The sequence below is a fragment of the Protopterus annectens genome, chromosome 6.part0, assembly GCF_019279795.1.
Source record: "Protopterus annectens isolate FY-2018-M chromosome 6.part0, PAN1.0, whole genome shotgun sequence".
In the NCBI taxonomy this organism is placed as follows: Eukaryota; Metazoa; Chordata; order Ceratodontiformes; family Protopteridae; genus Protopterus; species Protopterus annectens.
This window is the reverse complement of record NC_056737.1, coordinates 712,449,415-712,468,490: the sequence shown is the minus strand read 5'-3', so window position 1 is coordinate 712,468,490 and position 19,076 is coordinate 712,449,415. Positions and strand designations below refer to the sequence as shown.

At 41.2% G+C, this 19,076-nt stretch overlaps 1 protein-coding gene across 5 annotated transcripts in view; it reads right to left on the bottom strand.

Annotated features, from left to right (window-relative positions):
- The window catches only part of FERMT2 (FERM domain containing kindlin 2), a 1,218,449-nt gene that overhangs the window by 609,899 nt on the left and 589,474 nt on the right, over positions 1 to 19,076 (bottom strand). For 3 of the 5 annotated variants that reach the window (XM_044074394.1, XM_044074396.1, XM_044074395.1), the window contains exons 5-7: positions 7,111 to 7,143; positions 6,575 to 6,800; positions 6,369 to 6,471 (exon numbers count right to left, since the gene is read on the bottom strand). In XM_044074394.1, the coding sequence (XP_043930329.1) occupies positions 6,369 to 6,471; positions 6,575 to 6,800; positions 7,111 to 7,143 (362 nt within the window). The remainder of the gene's footprint in view (positions 1 to 6,368; positions 6,472 to 6,574; positions 6,801 to 7,110; positions 7,144 to 19,076) is intronic. The other 2 variants (XM_044074398.1, XM_044074399.1) reach the window with 1 other exon arrangement.

Here is a 19,076-nt window from a genome sequence, read left to right as displayed (position 1 = left end):
ATTATTCTATCAACTTTCAAAGGTTGTAAGAGTAATATTTAAAGTGTCACTATTTTCTGGCCTTTGTCCCTCCCCCCCATTATTTATGGCTTTGTCCAGATTTCGTGCTATAAGAAGTTAAGTATGATACCAGCCTGACAGAGTCTGACCGCTCCATAAAATTTGTCTTCATATAGTCCAGAGAGTTGTCTCAGGTCATTTACACCTCTACATGAACTATGACGACATCGTACTGGTACCTGTAGGGTAATGACAGCATGAGTGGCCTGGCAGATTCTGGCTTCAGATGAACTGTCATCTTCTTCTTCAGCCTGGTTAAAGGGGCATCAGTATTGTCTTAGTGAAGTCCCCTATGATATGAGCACTGGGAAAAGTGTTTGCTTGCCTTACGGGCTTAGTACTTGGGGCTCCATGGAGTCTGACTGTGTGGAGTTAAATGTTTATTTAGCATTTGTTGACCAGGTTTGTCCATCTGACCTGATAGCCCTTTTTCAGCGGAGGCCCGGGGAGAAAAGCCCCACAGTTATTTATACAAGTAGAGAGAGTAATTAAGGTACAAACAAAAAAATAACATTTGGAGAAAGCTTCAGAGATTACACAAAAATATTTATAATGTACAAATAGCATTTATATTATGTACAGACTATTAACATTTAAATGTTCAATAAGAAACAAGTAAACAATGCTATAGAGTTTAGATTGTTTTGGGGGTTTTTTTGAGTGCCTTTGGGCTTGCTGAGGCATAGCTTTGTCAACAGGTGGTCTAGATGATCTTTGATTAGGAAGATTACTTTTACGTGTCTCAGCATACATTAGTCTGTGTGTATTGTGTGCTATGTGAGGTGGGGGTTGTGTGTGTATGGTTTTGACACCCTAATGTGTACCTGTATAGGAGGGTTTAGCCTCCAGTGTCATTGTTTAAATACTCTTCTTGCATACTGTACCAGTGTCTTTAAGGATTAAGTGGTTGTCGTTGTATCTTTCAGCTTTTCCCGGTTAGGGGTCGCCACAGCGGCACTCCGGTCCGCTAATGATTGGCAGCAGATTTTTACGTACAGAGTTGCCAGCCCTGACATACAACCTTCAACGAAGGTACGACCATTCACGCATGCCTCCACACAGAAGCTTTAGCTGAGAATCGAACAGGACAACGTCTTACTGTGAGGCGACAACGCTACCGCAGCACCACCACCACCACAGTACCATTATGACAATTGCTACACTGTCTCAAAATGCCCATAACCACCAAGCTGGCTACAGAGAAGTTAGGAAATTGTACGTCCACACTGTCCAATCCTTTGTCACAGGCACTGAGAATACTGTTATGTGCGACTATCCTTGTTTATCTTTTAAGTAGTCATTAAAAAGCAAGAAATTGAAATTAAACCTGAATAACTAAAAGAAAGCAAGAGTATGTGTGAAAATACATGTAAAGTCAATGAAATGACACGAGCTTAGGGGGTATGATGCAATATTTTAAAGCCAAACACTGCACTGTGGGATACCTAGTGGTAGACAAAAAAAATTAAGATGCCTGACCCCATGCAGACTCTGAAATTACATTTAAAAATATAAAAAGAATATAGAGTACAAAAGTTGTGTTTAAAAAGTGGGAAACATCAAGACTTGATGAAATAAACATTTTTTCAGTGTATGGGACAGGTTCTCCTTTAATGCTAACACCTTTTCTTTACACATTCAAGCACTTTTAGCCATACAACTTTTCAATTCTTAACATACAGCATCCTACAAAAGGGCCTCATAGAAACAGACAACTGGTGCCAGAGCCATGGCCTCAAGCTAAACGCCAAAAAGTGTATAGTCATCCCCTATGGCAAAAGCAAAGTGCCCACAAATTACCACATAGGTGGTAATCCATTAAGTACGGAAGTAATTAGGGACCTGGGGACCCAAGTTGAGAGCAATCTCTCATTTGAAAACCACGTGGCCAAAGTGGTTAGAAAAACATTTTATATAGCGCACCTAATCATGAAGGGATTCACATCTAGATCAGGGGAGTCATCGTGCCTCTTTACTCATCCCTCATCAGGCCCATAAATGAGTACAATGCCCCTTTTGGGATGTACCTTATCAGACACCTGCAGCAACTGGAAAGACCCCAAAAGTACCTCACCAAGAGGATCAAAGGGCTCAAACAGATGCCATATGCTGCCCGGTTAAAGAAACTCCAGCTCTACTCAGTGGCATACCGCCTGCTCAGAGGTGATCTGTGCCTGACGTATAAAGCCATGTCCAACCCGGAATTAATGGACATGCTGCACCTCAGAAAATCCAAACCCCATCGAGCTACGCGCTCGAGAGACTTGAACCTCAGCATTGAAATAAATAGGACATGCTGGAGGGACAGATTCATAACCCAGAGGCTCACTTCACTCTGGAATAAAATCCCAGTCCAGGTTAGGCAGAGTCCCTCATTGACTCTCTTCAAGAGGAATCTTGATGAATGGATGGGAGATCATAGGTTTACCCCGGATATCAGTTCTGTGTCACTGTTAGACAGAGGCACAGTATACTAACCTAGAAAAAGGGCATAGCAAAATTCATTTAAAATGGGTGGCGAAAGCCAAACACACTCTGGCTAGGCTTATAAATGCCCTAGGACAGATAGCCTAGTATGAACCTATGAACCTATACCCCTCAACCTCTCAGCACAAGAAATCTGGACATGTTGCTTCTATAAACTTAGAAAGTTGCTAAAACAACAGGTTTTACATTATATATTTTCGGAAGGATATGAAGTCCGAAGCTTAAATGTCTGCCTTTAATTAGTATTAATTTAGTGACAAATCCTGACTTACCAAAAAAAGACATTTTATGAGGAACACACCAAAAATAAGAGGCAAAAATTTGGACATTCTGTTAAAATTTGAATTAAGATGTATGCTTCTTAAACCACTAATCAATTACCATTAACACTATATAACGCATACACCAAAGTAAAACCAGTTTATAACAAGCAATACCCAAGACGTACTTTCAGCCACGTAGTTTTTCAGTCCCAGTACAAAATGTTAATTTATTCTTCAACCAAAACCATAATCTGGAAAATTTAACAGTACCAAATTACATATGATTTCTTTCGGGACAATTCTTGCTGCACAACAGGTACATTCTGAGTGTATATTTCTGGAAGCTCTGCAACTCTTTACAGTCTATGGTTCAGAGACCCTTTTGAGGTGTGACCAGGGCTCAGAAGGAAAAACAGTGCAAGCTAACTTCAGTTACACACTTCAGTTATGACAGACTGTTAGACATATAGTTTAAAACTTCAGAAATTTCATATTCAATTACAGTTATAAAGTAGAATGTTATACAGTTCTTACACGTCTAAAATGAGTGTGCATTAGGTATCAGTTTACACGAGTTGCAAAACAATTTGGCTACAAAAAAATTACTTCTTAAAGGTTTAAAATAGGCCTGGAGACTGAGAACACTGAAATAACAAAAGTTAAATGGCACAGGAAAACAGTTGGGACACCAAGCATCTTAAAATTAAGCCTTTTGAAGAGTTTATCCATCAACCCTAAAGCATTTGCAAGAAACTTCCTTGAAGCATTTGCAAGAAACTTCCTTGAAGATGTGCTCAGAGGGGGACTTCAACTTAAGAGTACTGTGCGGCCTTGTTTCAGCTGGTAGTTAAAACGGGCCTATTCTTGAGAAGGCTCCAGCAATGACAGTTTTAAATGGGGGACAGTTTCTCCTGGGAACTCCTTACAAAGGAAGACTGTTTCCCATTTGGGAGTTTTCTTTACAGACAGGCAAGTAGTACTAGGAGAGGAGATTTTTTTAATGTGGTTAATTTGGTGTCTATTTTGTTCAGACTACTGAAAAATTAGAGGAGGATTACTGCAGCTGAGATTGCAGGACAGTGGAACATCAGTTTGCTTTGGTAATAAAATATCTGCAAAGATGATTTAAGTTCAGCTAAGTTGTCAGTAACATCAGTGATGAACAGTAATAGGCGTAGAGCACAGCCTTGGATGGCTACTGTTTTTAGTGCTCCATTAATGAACAGCTGGTTGGCAGAGTTTTCACAGTATTTTCTTGTAGGAGAAAGTACAGTTGTGTAAAACTGAACCATAACAGTAGATGTCCTTTTCTCTGCAGTATTCATCACCTTTGGGGATCTCCTGTCAAGAAAAGCCCAATGTCCAGCCAGTATAACAAAGCCTTTATTACCTCGGGAATGTCAGTCATCAGATGTATGCTCCCCGCACAAAAGAGTAAGGCATAAAGGTTACATATGTATGCTCCCAGTTCAGAAATGAAGTACCCCCAAGAGAACTAGGACAATTAGTGGAAAGGAGGGCACGTACATTCAGAAAAAGGAAGGAATGGAAAAAAGGAGAGGAAACCCCCAGTTCAGTACTAAAATATTACTGAAACGAAAGGTTGAGAAAAGAGGTAGGAGGGAGGGAGTGAACAATGCAACACTGAAAGGACATCTACTGCTATGGCAAGACTTTACACAATTGTACTTGTCCTTCCATATATGTTTCAGCATTCATCACCTTTAGGAGTACCAAAGTTCAACTGAAGGCAGGAAAGAGGAAGGCAAAGACAAGCCCTCAAAAAACCCATGCAGGATTGCCTTTTCAAAATCTGCCCTGGAAATGACATCCAATTTGTAATGTTTTGCAAACATTTCAATCAAAGACCAAGTAGCAGCTTCAAGCATGATGCTGATGTCCAAACCTTTGAAGAAAGCCCTCAAGGAAGCCAGTGCACTGGTAGAATGAGCCTTCATGGAAGCAGACAACTGCTTACCATGAAAAAGAAAAAAAAAAGGCCTTAGAAGTCTAGGAGGAGATGGGTTGCTTGCAAGCTGCCAAACTCAATGTGCTGGTATGACAAGAAAAAGCTGATCAGATTTACAGCAAGGCCTTAGTCTTGTCTGAATAATATCTGAGCTATCTATGTAAATTCAGAGTATGAAGAACCCTCTCACTAGCAGGCTGTGGAGAAGGGAAAAAGGAAGCTGGACAGACTAAGGAATGGCTCATTAATCATCTTGGCCATAAAAGGATGATTTGTACTGAGACACACTATGAAAAACAGAGAGAGGGATTGCCATCAAGGCCTGTAGTTCAGATACCCTTCTGCCAGAGGTCAAGTTAACCACAGTTTTCCATGTGCAAGGCTGCAAAGAAAAAAAAGTGGTAGGCTCAAAAGGCGCTTGAGTCAGCTTTTCAGGGACAAAAATCAAGATCCCAAGGAGGAGTAAGCATTCTTGGGCATCTATTATGCAGGATGCCTTTAAGAAACTACTTGACCTCAAACCTAGAGGCTAAAGGAAGAGCAAGTGGCAGAAAGGCAAAAAGGCAGAAATGGCTGGCAAGTGGGCTTTCACTGAATAAGCCAAGCCAGCATGTAGCAGCTCACACAGATAAGAACCAAAGGGATCTCCACTGAAAAGGGATCCTGGTGATGTTTAAGAAACAGAAAATATTGTCCATTTTGACATAAAATTTTTTGATGCAGGGTTTCCTGGCCTCCCACAGGACCCTAAACACATCTTCAGAAAACTGGTGTTGGAAAAGAATCAAAACCCTATCACCCAAAGTGTCAGCTGAAGAGTGGACAGATAAGGGTGAAGGAGAGCTCCTTTGTCTTGTATGAGAAGATCCATTAGTGAGGTAACTTCTGATAGCCCCTGGCCAGATGGAATATAAGGGGGAACCCAGTGCTCTCTAGGCCAAAAGGGAGTCATTGCCAAGATTGAAGAGTCCAATGAACTCCACGTCTGAATTCACATCTTGAAGTCCCTTTGCATCTTAAGTCAAACCCCAAGATTGTGCGCCTGCAGGATATTCAACAAACCATGTCGGGGGGGGGGGGGCACTAGCTAAATCAACCCTACATGTCGGGGGATGCACTACCTAAATAAACCCTACTTTTCTCTCTAGCTACTAAACCACTACCTGCACAGTTACTAAATACCCTGTATCTGGGCAGTCAGGGCCAAAACACCTCCATGTCACACAGACAGCTATGCAAAAAAGGGAAAAAAATGCTGGAGAATCACTGAATAAAAATACAACTTTCAGGCCTAAGCAATTTCACAGTCATCTCTGCAAATGAAGAGAACCTTCCAATTCCCCCCAATAAAAAAACAAAGAAAAAGGATTCTACAGATGTAATTAATATGAAATGCAGCAAAGGAATTCTTCCGCTTCGATAAAGCTGAGGTAGTCAAAAGTTCCAAAAATTACCAGATTTCCTTACAAAAACAAACATTAGATTTTAGTTCAGGCAGATAAGAATTGCTATAAATACAGAACAAACTGTAAAAACTGTTTTGCATAATCTCTTTGCAATCAATCAGTACAATCAATTTTAAATGGTACCTTTGGGTTCAAATCAAAGAAGCTGTAGTATCTGAAACGGAGTAGCAAGGCTTCATTTTCTTTAACTCCCTGTTCCATCAGAGACCTTGAAGAGTCTAGCCAGCTGTGCAACATTAAACAAAATGTTACTCAGTTGCAGCATAAAAAACGTCACAAAAATAAAATGTTGTTTATAAGCAAATACAGATAGTACTATTTTAACATACCCCTGGTTCAATTTTGCTTTATCGAGAAGTGTTTGAGGTTTATACATCCTGGCAAGAACATCTGGGGATGTAACTGGCTGGCAAACTGCGAGGATACTAGGATTACCTTCTGACAGAGGACTGTCACCAAACCAAGCAGATGTTGGTGAAAGAGGACTTCCATCCCTTGAATCATAAGTCGGAGTCATAGTCTTGCTATACAGACCAGGACTAGAATAAATGCCTCCTAAACATTAAAAATTGACATTTACTATGTTACTGCTGTAGAATATTAACCAAAACATAAATTACTTAAAACAGCTTGTAAACCAAAGTTTTGCCTGCTTAAGGAAATTATCAAAGCAGAACAGATTACTATTAATGTGTTTTATTTCAGCTCTAATACTTTTTTTTTTTTTTTTTTTTTTTTACAAAACATTCTTAAAAAGAAAATTTGTTTGGTGAAATAAAATTAAGATAGAAAAGACTTAAGATGGACACTATTTCAGAAATAAAAGGACAGTACAGCAAGCAGTCCTAGAGAAGACAGAGCTTACCTCTTGCTGGTCCGATGTATAGAACATCAGAGCCTACATAACAGGGGAAAGGAAATGAGGAATGCAAAAAGACAAGAAACAAAAGCAAAACAAAGTTGAAAAAAGGTCAGAAGTGTAGAGAATTATACCAAACATAAATCCAAGAGATGCCATTTAAAATGCTATTCTCACACGGTGTAAAGAATCTTTTAATAAAAAAAATCTTGGATGCACTGTGAATAATTTAAGTTACAACATTTCCATTGGCTAAACAGGAACTGAAAGTTCTACAGCCACTGGATGTATTTTAAAAATGTTTCATTAAATAAACGTACGGGTCCTATGTAACACACTAGCATTTGGCTAACTCAGTTCATTTTCAAAACCATTACTGACAATTTATGCCCCACACTGACTCCAGAGGAGAGTTTATTTTGCCACACTGTGGTCTACACAACCTCTCATGAAGTACTAAATCATGTTTATATGACTATGCAAATTGCATGTAACTAATGATGGAAACCATTTAAATGACGACAGTTTTGCTAGCATCTGTGAAACTACAAACCATAACATGAATACAATCATAATACTGCATCAGCCTCATTTAAGGAAACAAAAGCATGCATGAGGAAATTTAACTCTGAATTGACAGCCCTTTTTCTTAACACCTGCTTCAAGTTATTCTGAAATTTTAACTGTCTTCCGAAATGAAAGTGATAGGTCATTACTCTATAGCAAAATCCCCTTTTCTCTTGAAGTTGAAACATGGCACTTTATGAAAAACATTTTCAAAGTGCAAAAAAAATTATACCAAATTAATTTTCTTTACGAATGACATGTTAATCCTAAAAGAAAAGATACATACTAAAACTGTCTACAATTCTTTTGCCAACAAAATTTGAGCTCTGAAATTTTGTGCGTCAGGAATTAATGCATATTTGGCTTTGCTTTAATATAAATTCAGATACAGCTTTTGAACTGTAGTATAAAAAGAGTGCATCTAACTGGAAACTTGTTTTAACTTGACTTGCAACCTTAACTGTAAAGTTTTTCAGTCTTTACTTAGGTTAGAATACTTGCAGTCTTCCTCTAAAGTTTCAAACTAATTGCTGAATTGAAAACAGAAAAATGAGTCAAAACATTTCATGCTTGACACTACTTCGCTGCCAGCAGTCTACAACAAACCATACATGCCGACATCAGGCTCAGAGAACACTCGTCACTAAAAATAGTAACGGGCAACCACACACCAGCCTCTTTCTTTCCTCCAGGAAAACAAAGAACTGACCATTGCAAGCAACACAACAGGGACAAAAGTACAGACACAGTACAACAGCAGAAGACATTTGAGGATATAACTTCTGGAGCAAACTTAACCAAAGTTATGTACTTATAACAGATCTGTATTCTCATTTTTGTTCAGTTCAACATTTGGGTCGTCAGATATGATTGGATCAGATCTCTGCACCTTCCTCCAGAGCTTTGGATCAGAGAGATTCCTCCTTTACCCAAATTTCCCTCCTTATGCCTAAAACACTTCTGATCAAGTTTACTGTTTCTAATCATATGGAAAAATATCATGATAAGAATAAAAACTTTTATGCAGTAAAACAACTTAAGTAGGCCAAGCATGATAATGTGATCTAAAGCAGACAGGATCTTGGCTGAGGCCTGTCCAAGCACCAAAAGCTTGCAGAAGGCAATGTGGAATGGGGGGAGAAGGAGGGAGGGATGGACCGTGAACCAGACAAAAATGAGACAACACTGATCTAAGTACATAGCTTTTGTATCTGTTTATTTTCATCCAGTTCAATATTTGAGACAGATTCCCAAGCTGACTATAGTGACCTGGGTGAGATCAAGTAAGGACATTCTTGAGAAATGTTGGAGCCAAAGGATGCTCAAGCTCTAGACTGTACATCCAATTTGAAAGGAGATAAATGTATGAACTGTTGACCAATTTGCTGTTATACAAATATCAATAGGGACTGTTTTCATGAATGCTGTACAGGTAGTAATTGCTAGAGTGAAATAAGTTTTGTTTTTGAATATACAGACAGATCTCAAAATTTTACACACAAGAAATGCAGTCTAACAGACACAAACTAACCTTCAACACAATTTCCCAACTTAGCTTTGGAGGAGGATACAAATAGTCTGATTTTCCAATATCTTTGGTAAGGTCCAAGTAGAATCTGGTCGGTCTGTGAACATCTAATGTATGAAGCATATGTTAACCTTTGTTAGAGTAACTGGAGGGAAAAAAGACCGACAAGTCAACAGATTGATTCAAATTTGCTTCAGAGGAGACTTTGGGAGAAAGACAGGAGTTGTTCTCAATTACATGGTCTTGTGGAAAATGAGAAAAGGCTAGCATGAGGAGTCGGTAATTCAGAAATTTGTTTAGTGGATGTAATGGCAATCAGGAAAACAGTTTTCCAAGATACTTGAGGTCAGACAATGCTGCTGGCACAAAAGGTTTGAGTCAACTACTGAAGTAAAACTAACATCCCATGAACGAACTAGGTCCCAAATTGGAGGTTTCGCTAAAATGGTTCCTTTAAGGAAAGCTTTAGATATTCTAAGAGGAAATAGAGGAGTCCGTATGGCCTGCATGGAAATTTGAAATGGCAGCCATTTGAATTGATCGTAGGAAGACTAGAACATTTGTGAAAAAGTTCTGAAAGAAATTCCAGTATTGATGGGAGGGGGCAAAAGAGTTATGTCCTTTTGATAACATCCAAATAGAAAACCTTCATTTACTTAGTCTTTTTAGTTGATTGCTTTTGAGAAAAAGAAATAAATGTGAACTACTAGAGAAAATTGTCAGGCATCTATGGCTATTATTAAAATTGAGGAAACCATGCGGTTAACTTTATGGTTAGTATATGCAGTAGAGGCATCCTGAATGGGTGACTCAGAAGGTCTGGAATAGGATCCAACACTCAGGGTGGGTGCAGTAAATGAGGCTAAGGGAAGAGGAACCAAACACACTGGGTCCAGAGCAAGGTAATGACACCCTAGTCTTGCACCTTGGGGCTTCATGTATGAATTTTGTCAAAAGAAAGGTACTACTGAGAATGCACAGAGGAAACCCAGGGGCCAAGTTTTGACTACAGTATGGCTTGGTGACTGCCCCAGTGGAGGGATGATAGCAAAGTAACTGCTGACTTGTTCAGGTAAGAGGCACACAGGTCACAGCAAGGTTGGTCACAGAGACATTCTCTTGCTGCTGTTTGAGACACCACTCATGAGACCTGCTCAAGTTGTCCACTAGTACATTCGGCATCCCAGGAATGTTAGTGCTACCAGAAAGAGATGGGAAGACATCACTCAGTGTGAGATTCACATAGCCTCCTGCCAAAGAGGATTTAATCGCTTCCCCCAGGTTTGTAGATGTACCATACCACTGACATACTGTCAGTTTGGATGGAAATCACACCCTTGTTAGGCAGTCTTGGAAAAACTGCAATGCTAGGACTGCTCTCATGTCCAAAACAGTGATATGAAGCTTGGCCTTTGTAGGTGAACACATTCTTTGAGAAGTCTTCCCTTCAAAATCTCCCCTTAGCCTAGAATGAAAATATCCATGGTTATTATTGCCTGGGGAGGTCAGTGACAGAAATGTCTCCCTTTGGCAAAATGACCGACAGTTATCCACCACTTCACAGTTTCTGCATACTTGAGTGAGATGGATTCTAGCATGTAGAGGATCCAAAATAACCACTGGACTGAGCATGTTCACTGTACGCGTGGTATCTCACAAGCAAAGTGAAAGTGATAGTGTAGGCCATCAGATCTACCAAACGAATAATTGGCCTTGCTTTGGACAGGGATTATGACCCAGTTGAGATGACAGCAGCCTTAACTAGAATACTCTTGCCATTGAATTTTTGGTAATTTGGTGAACTGTACTGATTTGACATCCTATGAATTTTAGTGTTAAGTGGGCAGCAGCATGCTGTTTGCATGATCGATAGTAATCCCTAACTGATCTGCAAGACGGAGTAGGAATGCTTGGTACTATAATAGTAGATCCCTGGAGGTAGCAGTCAGGAGCTAATCATCTAAATATGGGAAGACCTGATCACCTGCTGCTACCACTGCCATAATCTTGGTGAACACCAGGGGGCTGCGATGAAACCAAACAGCAGTCCTCTGAACCAGTAATGATAGGCTCCCAGATGCAAACAGAGAAATCTCATGAATTATCTTTAAATCTTTATATTATAGTAGGCATCTTTAAGTTCTACAGAGCACATCTAATCATCCATACTCGAGAGGTAATATGGACTTGTACTGTGACCATCCAGAATTTCGTATGACAAACTGAATGAAGCAGCTGAGGTCCAATACTGGCCTGAGGTCCCCGGTCTTCTTTGAAACTAAAAAAACTGCAATATACTCCAGATTCTAACTGGTCTGGGGGTACCTGCTGAATGACTTTTTTAGCAACTTTGAAACTCCTCTTTCTGCAGATTCCAACTGATTAGGTTGAGTATCATGAATACAATAAGGAATATTTAATCTTTTCTTTGGAGAATACAAAAAGGGTATGGTATAGCCTCTGGTGAAGCTTAAAACCCATGATTCTGAAGTAATTATTTGCCAGACTTGTGGGTGTAAGGTTAAGTGCACCCCCTACTGCCTCCAGAGTGTGGCAGCAGGGTAACCCCTCAGGGGCACTGGCAGAGTTTCTTCATGAAGGGATCATGGAAACCCTAATTCTGCAGTCAGCCTCTGCCTCAGTGCCCATGCCCACTTACGCTGTCTACCCCTCTGCCTCGGTGGGGGGGGGGGGGGTTATCCCCAGCAGTGCCATGGTGAAAACCCTGTAATTTCTTGAAACATTCTTACCTCCCCTTTGACTCCTTGGAATAGGATCTCTGTGGAGTGGAAAAATGACTTCCTACATCAGGCAGGGTCTTACAGTCTTGGGTCCAAAAAGTCTAGCACCATCAAAAGGGACATTAAGGACACCTTGAAGCTTTCTGTGAAATCATACCCGCATCCAGGTCTGGCCACACATAGTAATGCCTATACCAAAAGCTTTTGCTAAGCCATCTGCTGCAATGTAATAGCAGGAGTGTGGCAGCTACATTGGATGTAGAGTGTAGGGTAGACATTTCGGTGTCCACTAATTTTTGGACAGGAGGGAAACTTAACTGAAAGACTTGGACATCTTGATAAAGTCCCTCTGAAAACATGCTAAGTGTACACAGTAATTCAACACACTGAAAGCAAAGGCTGCTGATGCACAGGTCAGCTTCCCTAATCTGTCTAAAGCCCTCAACTCTGTTAGAACTGACAGAAGTCTCCTCAGAAAATTCTTAGTGGCTACTGCTACCACCATGGCATCTACTGGGTTGTCTTTGCCTGGTGCTTCCTATCTTTGAGGGTTGCTAAAATTCTTTTTAGGAAGCAGTTCTGTAACATCAGGGTCCTTTCATACCCTTTGTGTTATAAGATCTGAGTGATCCGGAGGGGGAAACCACTCAGGATGCAGATGAGTCAGACCTAAAAGCTTTGAGAAACAGGCTCGTGTGGGGGACTTCTGGTGGACCATCCTCCTTCCTCCCTTATGCTTCATCAATTCCAGGATGTCCCCAAATCTGTCTTCCAGGAGGACCTGGGAGACCCTTCTCCCTTACCCAAATCCATGTCCTCAGTAACGGACTCTGGAGAGGAGTCTATGTGCTTCCGTGTACACACCAGTTTCCTTGGAACACGTCTCTGGGGTTCTAGTGGAGACTGACTGGAATCAGACGGGGAACTCTAAGTAGAGAGTTGTCTCAAAGTCTGAAGATTCTGACCATCTCGGTCAACCCGAATGACAGTAATAAGGAACAGGTTCCAGTAGGTGTTGGATGGATCCAAACTATGTGCATGCACCTGCCCTTTTGGTCCAACCAATGTACTTTCCATAGCCTTGAAAGCAGATGCTGTAAATGAAACCAAAGAAGCACTTCTTTGGTCAACTGATTTGAGAAGCCTCCTCACTCCAACATGAGTCTTTAAGGAGGACCTCAAACCCGATCTGTCAAGGGTTGAGGCACAGAAAAGAAATGAAGATTCCAAAGTTTTCAGAGTCTATACCACCAGTGCTCTGACGCAAACAGTTCAGCTCTGGGACTCATCCCGATCAGTTAACACTGGAGTTTAGAATTAGTGATAAGTCGAAGCCAAAGTCCCTGGACTGTCAGATCCAACTGAGGTGCACCACAAGGGTTAGGAACCGGATCCAAATACTGGACCAATACCAGAGAAAAATGTGACAGCATTGATGGGACTACACCCAGACCTCCCCTTGGGGCTAGCACAGGCAGACTAACAGCTGGACCTGTGTCCTCAAATTTCATTGTTCTGTCAACATCAATTTCCATTACACTTGTGATGGACTGTACAGACCTCAACAAAGCTATCAGAGAGTCTAGAAGGTAGTTTACCTTGGAGGATCAATAAATGAAGCTGATGGATCACTTGTTCCAGAAAAAAAGCAGTTCTACGGAAAGGAGTTTGGACCCAAATGACAGGTAGAGCTGTCTGCCTCAAGGTTGTTTGTATCAGACCCAATAAACTGGATGGCTCTGGTGACCTTTTCGACTTAAGCCTCTTTTCAGATTTCTTCAGCCCTTTCCTCTAAAGGCTTCTCCCTGTGTTTTTCTTTAGACATGTCCTTTTTTCTCCTCTCTCTTCTCAGCACTGGGAGAAGTAAATGGAGGTCTTGATTAACAGTGGATGTTGAAGAACCTGTGAGGGAAGAAAACCCTTTGTTTTTCCCTCCTACACTGAAGAGCTCTAAAAGCAAATTCAGCACAAATATCACAATTTGTCTAAAGATGAGTGGCACCTAAATATACACACAAGGAATAGGGTCTTGAGGGGATATCTTGTGTTCACAAGCTGAACACTTTGTATCCAGATGATTTTGTCTGACATCTTAAAAATATATACACACTTATTAAACTGTGTGTATATATACCCACATACCCATATATATGCTACTATAACCTAAACCACTTCCAAGAGAAAAATATCTTATTGATTTACTACAAGTGCAAAAACACACACAACTTAGCCCAAGTTACAATGCAATAGAAGTATCTAAAAAGTTCACATTAGACAGGATAAAAAAGTTGAACACTACCAAAAATCTAACCAAAATCTAATCTATCACAATCCTATATTATAATACACTGCACTATATCTAAAGGGAGTAGGGGAAAAAAGCAAAAGCTGACCTTACGTGACTGGAATACAAGAACTCTCAGACATATCTTGATGGAACAGGCAGCAAAAAGAACTGATTTTAGGCAAGAGGGAAATGTAGCTAAGGCAGTAGTCTGTCTCTAATCCAAAGCTCTGGAAGAAGAGACGGAGTTCAGATCTGATTGGATTCAACAACCCAAACGTTGTATTGAATGAAAATAGACCTCGGATCTGGTAGTCCACTCAAGTGTCAGCTACAACAAAGCTTAATTTTTCAAGCAGCTGAAGGTTCAAGCCTTGTACTACTAATGTTGGAGTATCACTGCTGATCCCCTAAGTGAGCATGTGACCATGAAAGCATAACCTTTTGCTCTTCTGGTAAAAGATACTTATAGTTAAACTTCGAGAGACTGACAAGCACATATCTATAGCATTTACAGCATAAAGACTATAATGAATCTTCAAACTCCAGTCCAAATCCAGACAGGGATGGTGGGAGGTTCTTTATTACAGCCACATTCTCTTTACAAACTTATGGCCATAGTGAGAACATTAACTGTAGATTTTTCAAGTAGTCTGGCTCCACTGTGCACACTGATGAAGTCCTAAATATGACCCAGGCAATTTCTCTGACAAGCAGGCACAATCACTAGAGAAGCCAGACAGTAAGAGAAAAGTGAAGTGGCTCAAATCACTCCAGGAAGTAAGGTTGTGCACATATTCAAGTGGAAACCAGGAAAACCACTTCAAGTTTCATGGCCGATGGACAAGGACATTTGCGGAAGCAGCCAACTGCTGACAGCCTACCGCACTCTGCCTGTGTGTGGATGCAAAGCACAGTTGTGTACACTTACCATAAATGTAGATGTTAGAGTGCATTCACTGTTGCAGTCATTACATTTGGGTAATCTGCTGGCAGGTTGCCCTCGGTCGGCCTGATTAACAAAGTCTTGGGTCCTGCGTCGGTTGCTGTCCCTTCTTCCATGACATCAGGGGTATAAAACATGCAGCTGACGCCATTACATCAGTTTTTCTTGCCCCAGATGTCAGGTGCCCCCCAAATGGGTAGCAAATACATATATATATATATATATATATATATATATATATATATATATATATATATATATTAGGTGCCCCCCAAATGGGTAGCAAATACACACACATATATATATATATATATATATATATATATATATATATATATATATATATATATATATATAAAGCTTTTAAGCATAGTAAAAGAAAGAAGAGGTATAGTAAAAGAAAAACAGGGGGCTGGAGGGAGGGTAACCAAGACTGCAACAGTGAATACACTCCAACATTTACATTTATAGTAAGTGCACACAACTGTTCTATGTTCATGTTTCACTGTTGCAGTCATTACATTTGGATAGATTCCCAAAGCTAAGGTTAGGAGGATGGATTTATACAGCATTAGATACAGCTATAAGGCCCGGCAAAACAGCAGTGGCAAAGCCAGCTCTGGATTTAAAGAAAATTGTTAAGTGATAACACTTGGTGAAATTATGAACTGAACTCCAGGTAGCAGCTTCTAGAATATCCCTGGTAGGAAACACCTTTGAGAAAGGCTGCTGAAGTAGATGCAACCCTGGTGGAATGAGAGCTGATCCCCTGGGGGATAGGTTTTCCATGGTGCTTATAACAGAAATGAATACAATGGCTTATCCATTTAGAAATAGTCTGCTTTGAAATAGCCTTCCCCTCTGCCCCTGCAGCAAATGCTACCAGCAGCTGTTCAGATTTTCTTTGAGATTTAGTCCTGTCCAATAGAATCTAAGTTGTCTGTGTACATCCAATGAATGCAGAATCCACTCTCCCTTGTCATGTGGATTGGGAAAGAAAGTTGGCAAATGAATGGACTTCTTAAGAGCCACACTGGATACCACCTTGGGCATGAATGATAGATTGGTCCTGAGTGACACCCTGTCCGCATGAAATATGATGGAAGGCTCCACTGCCATAAGGGCCTGCAATTCAGATATCCTTCTAGCTGAAGTGATTGCCAAAAGGAAGGCCGTTTTCCAGGAAAGAAATTTTAAGTCTGCAGTTGCAGCTGGCTCGAAAGGAGGTAGAGTGAGTTTCTCCAATACAAAGTTAAGGTCTCAGACAGGAGTTGGAGCTCTCCTGGGTGGATTCAAGTTTTTGGCTCCTCTGAGATACTGCTTTAGAAGAGGATGAGAGAAGGGGGGGGGGGGGTCTGTGCTGTAATGAGCTGAAATGGCTGAGGCATGGATTTTTATGGAAGAAAAAGACAGGCCCTTGTAAAGAATCTCAGTTAAGTATTGCAAATTCTGAGGTAAAAACAAACGTAGAATTCCAGCAGTAACAACCAAGAAATATAACACTTAAAACTGCTGAAAGAAGAGTCCAGATCTAATAATACGTGCCACGAATATAAAATAATGGTCTAATAAAATTGTGGTTAAGTGTAAAATCTGTGAGGTTAAGCGCTTTCATCTATTACATAGACTTCATTCCCTGAGGTAAATTGGGCACTGTTGTGCTCATCCCTCAAGACTGATTCCAGGCACAGAATCTTTTCCATTTATCGGTATAAGATTTTCTAGTACTAGGTCCTCTCGCCTCCAAAATGACATTCATCACAGGTTTGCTGAGGGATGCTAAGGGGGAATTTAAAAGATTAGCCAAGCTGCACGATTCAATGTTTGGAGCTGAGGGTGCAGAATTTGGTTCTCCTGCCGAGACAGTAAGGAAGGTGTCTGAGGCAGGTGCCATGGGGAAATGTGTGACACTGAGCAGGAGCGGGTACCAGTGTTGGCGAGGCCAGTCCGGAGCAATCAAAATCATTATTGGTTTGTCCTGTCTGACTTTTAGTAGAACTTTTGAGAGCAAAGGTAAGGGGGGAAAGGCATAGACTGGTTTTTCCAGCTGAAGGACAGAGCATCCACTTTCCAGACTGTTTTGTGATGAGTTCTTGTGCAAAATTTGTCCAACTGGTAGTTCTGGGGTGAGGCAAAAAGATCAATGTCTGGGCTCCCCCATTTGCGCGTCAACATGTTGAAAATCCGTGGTTCCAGTTTCCATTCGTGAGGGTCCATGAGATTTCTGCTTAGATAGTCTGCCAGAACATTCTGCTTTCCTGGCAGGAATTGAGCTTGTAGTTGTACTTGGTAGCTCAAGGCAGTGTTCCACAATGCCATGGCTAATCTGCAGAGGGGGTAGGAATGTTTACCCCCCCCCGCTTGTTTTTCCAGCTGAAGGACAGAGCATCCACTTTCCAGACTTTTTTGTGATGCGTTCTTGTGCAAATTTTGTCCAACTGGTAGTTCTGGGGTGAGGCAAAAAGATCTATGTCTGGGCTCCCCCCATTTGCGTGTCAACATGTTGAAAATCTGTAGTTCCAGTTTCCATTCGTGAGGGTCCATGAGATTTCTGCTTAGTTAGTCTGCCAGAACATTCTGCTTTCCTGGCAGGAATTGAGCTTGTAGTTGTAGTTGGTAGCTCAAGGCAGTGTTCCACAATGCCATGGCTAGTCTGCAGAGGGGGTAGGAATGTGTACCCCCCCCCTGCTTGTTTACGTACCACATAGCCGTGGTGTTGTCCGTCTATCAGTAATTGTCCTGGATGAAGGTAGTCCTTGAAGGCTGTCAGTGCATTCTGTGCAGCTAGTATTTCTTTTTGATTGATATGAAGGTGCATTTATTTTGGGCTCCATTTGCCCTGAATGCACTTCCCTGCCAGATGAGCCCTCCATGCAGTCTGATGAGTCTGTAGTTAGGGTTTGGGCGGCAGGGGGTGGTGTGAATGGCAGTCCCTTGTTTTGGTGGCAGGCCTCTGTCCACCATATGAACTCTAGGTGCAGGCAAGGTATGATAGGAATCATTGTTTCCAGGCTGTGACAGTACTGACTCCATAAACTTTGTAAGTACCACTGAAGATTCCACATATGCAGTCTTACATATGGAATTAGAAGAATGCAGGATGCCATGAACCCCAAGGCTTGCAGTAGTTGCCTTGCAGATGCCAGGGTTTTTGTGGCCACCTGTTTGAAGTAAGTCACCAAATGAATTTTCTTTTCTGACATAAGGAAAGCCATCTGGGCAGTTGCATTCAAGCTTGCACCCAGGAATGTAATCTTTTGAGTGGGTACCAATTGAGATTTCTTTTCGTTTATCTTGTACTCTAAATAGGTTAGAACTCTTTTTACAAATGCCAGATGTTTTAGAAGAATGGCCTGGTTTTCTGCCTGAATTAGACAATCGTCCAGGTAGGGATATATTTGAATATTTCTTTGCCTGCAAAAGGCAGTTACTGGAGCCAGGCACTTTGTGAATACCCTGGGCGCAGTAGACCAGCCAAAGGGCAGTGCAGAGAACTGAAAATGAATGCAGCCTGCTTTGAAGCGTAGGAATCTTCTGCAATATTCCCTGATTGGGACATGCAGGTAAGCGTCAAGTCGAGAGTTGCCAACCAAGCATCCTTGCCTAGCATAGGAAGTAACTGGTGAAGAGTCAGCATCTTGAATTTTGCAATGTCCAGGAAGGTGTTTAGAGTAGACCGGTCCAGAAATGAACGCCATGATTTGTCCTTTCTGGGTACCAGGAAAAGTCGGGAATAGAAACAGTACAGTTGTGTACCTACCATAAATGTAGATGATAGAGTGTATTCTCTGTTGCAGTGATTACACTTGCGTTATCCTGCTGGCAGGCGACCCGCAGTCGGCCCAAGTTCCAAAGTCTAGGTCTGGCGTCAGTTGCTGTCGCTCCCACCCCCCCCCCCCCCGTCAG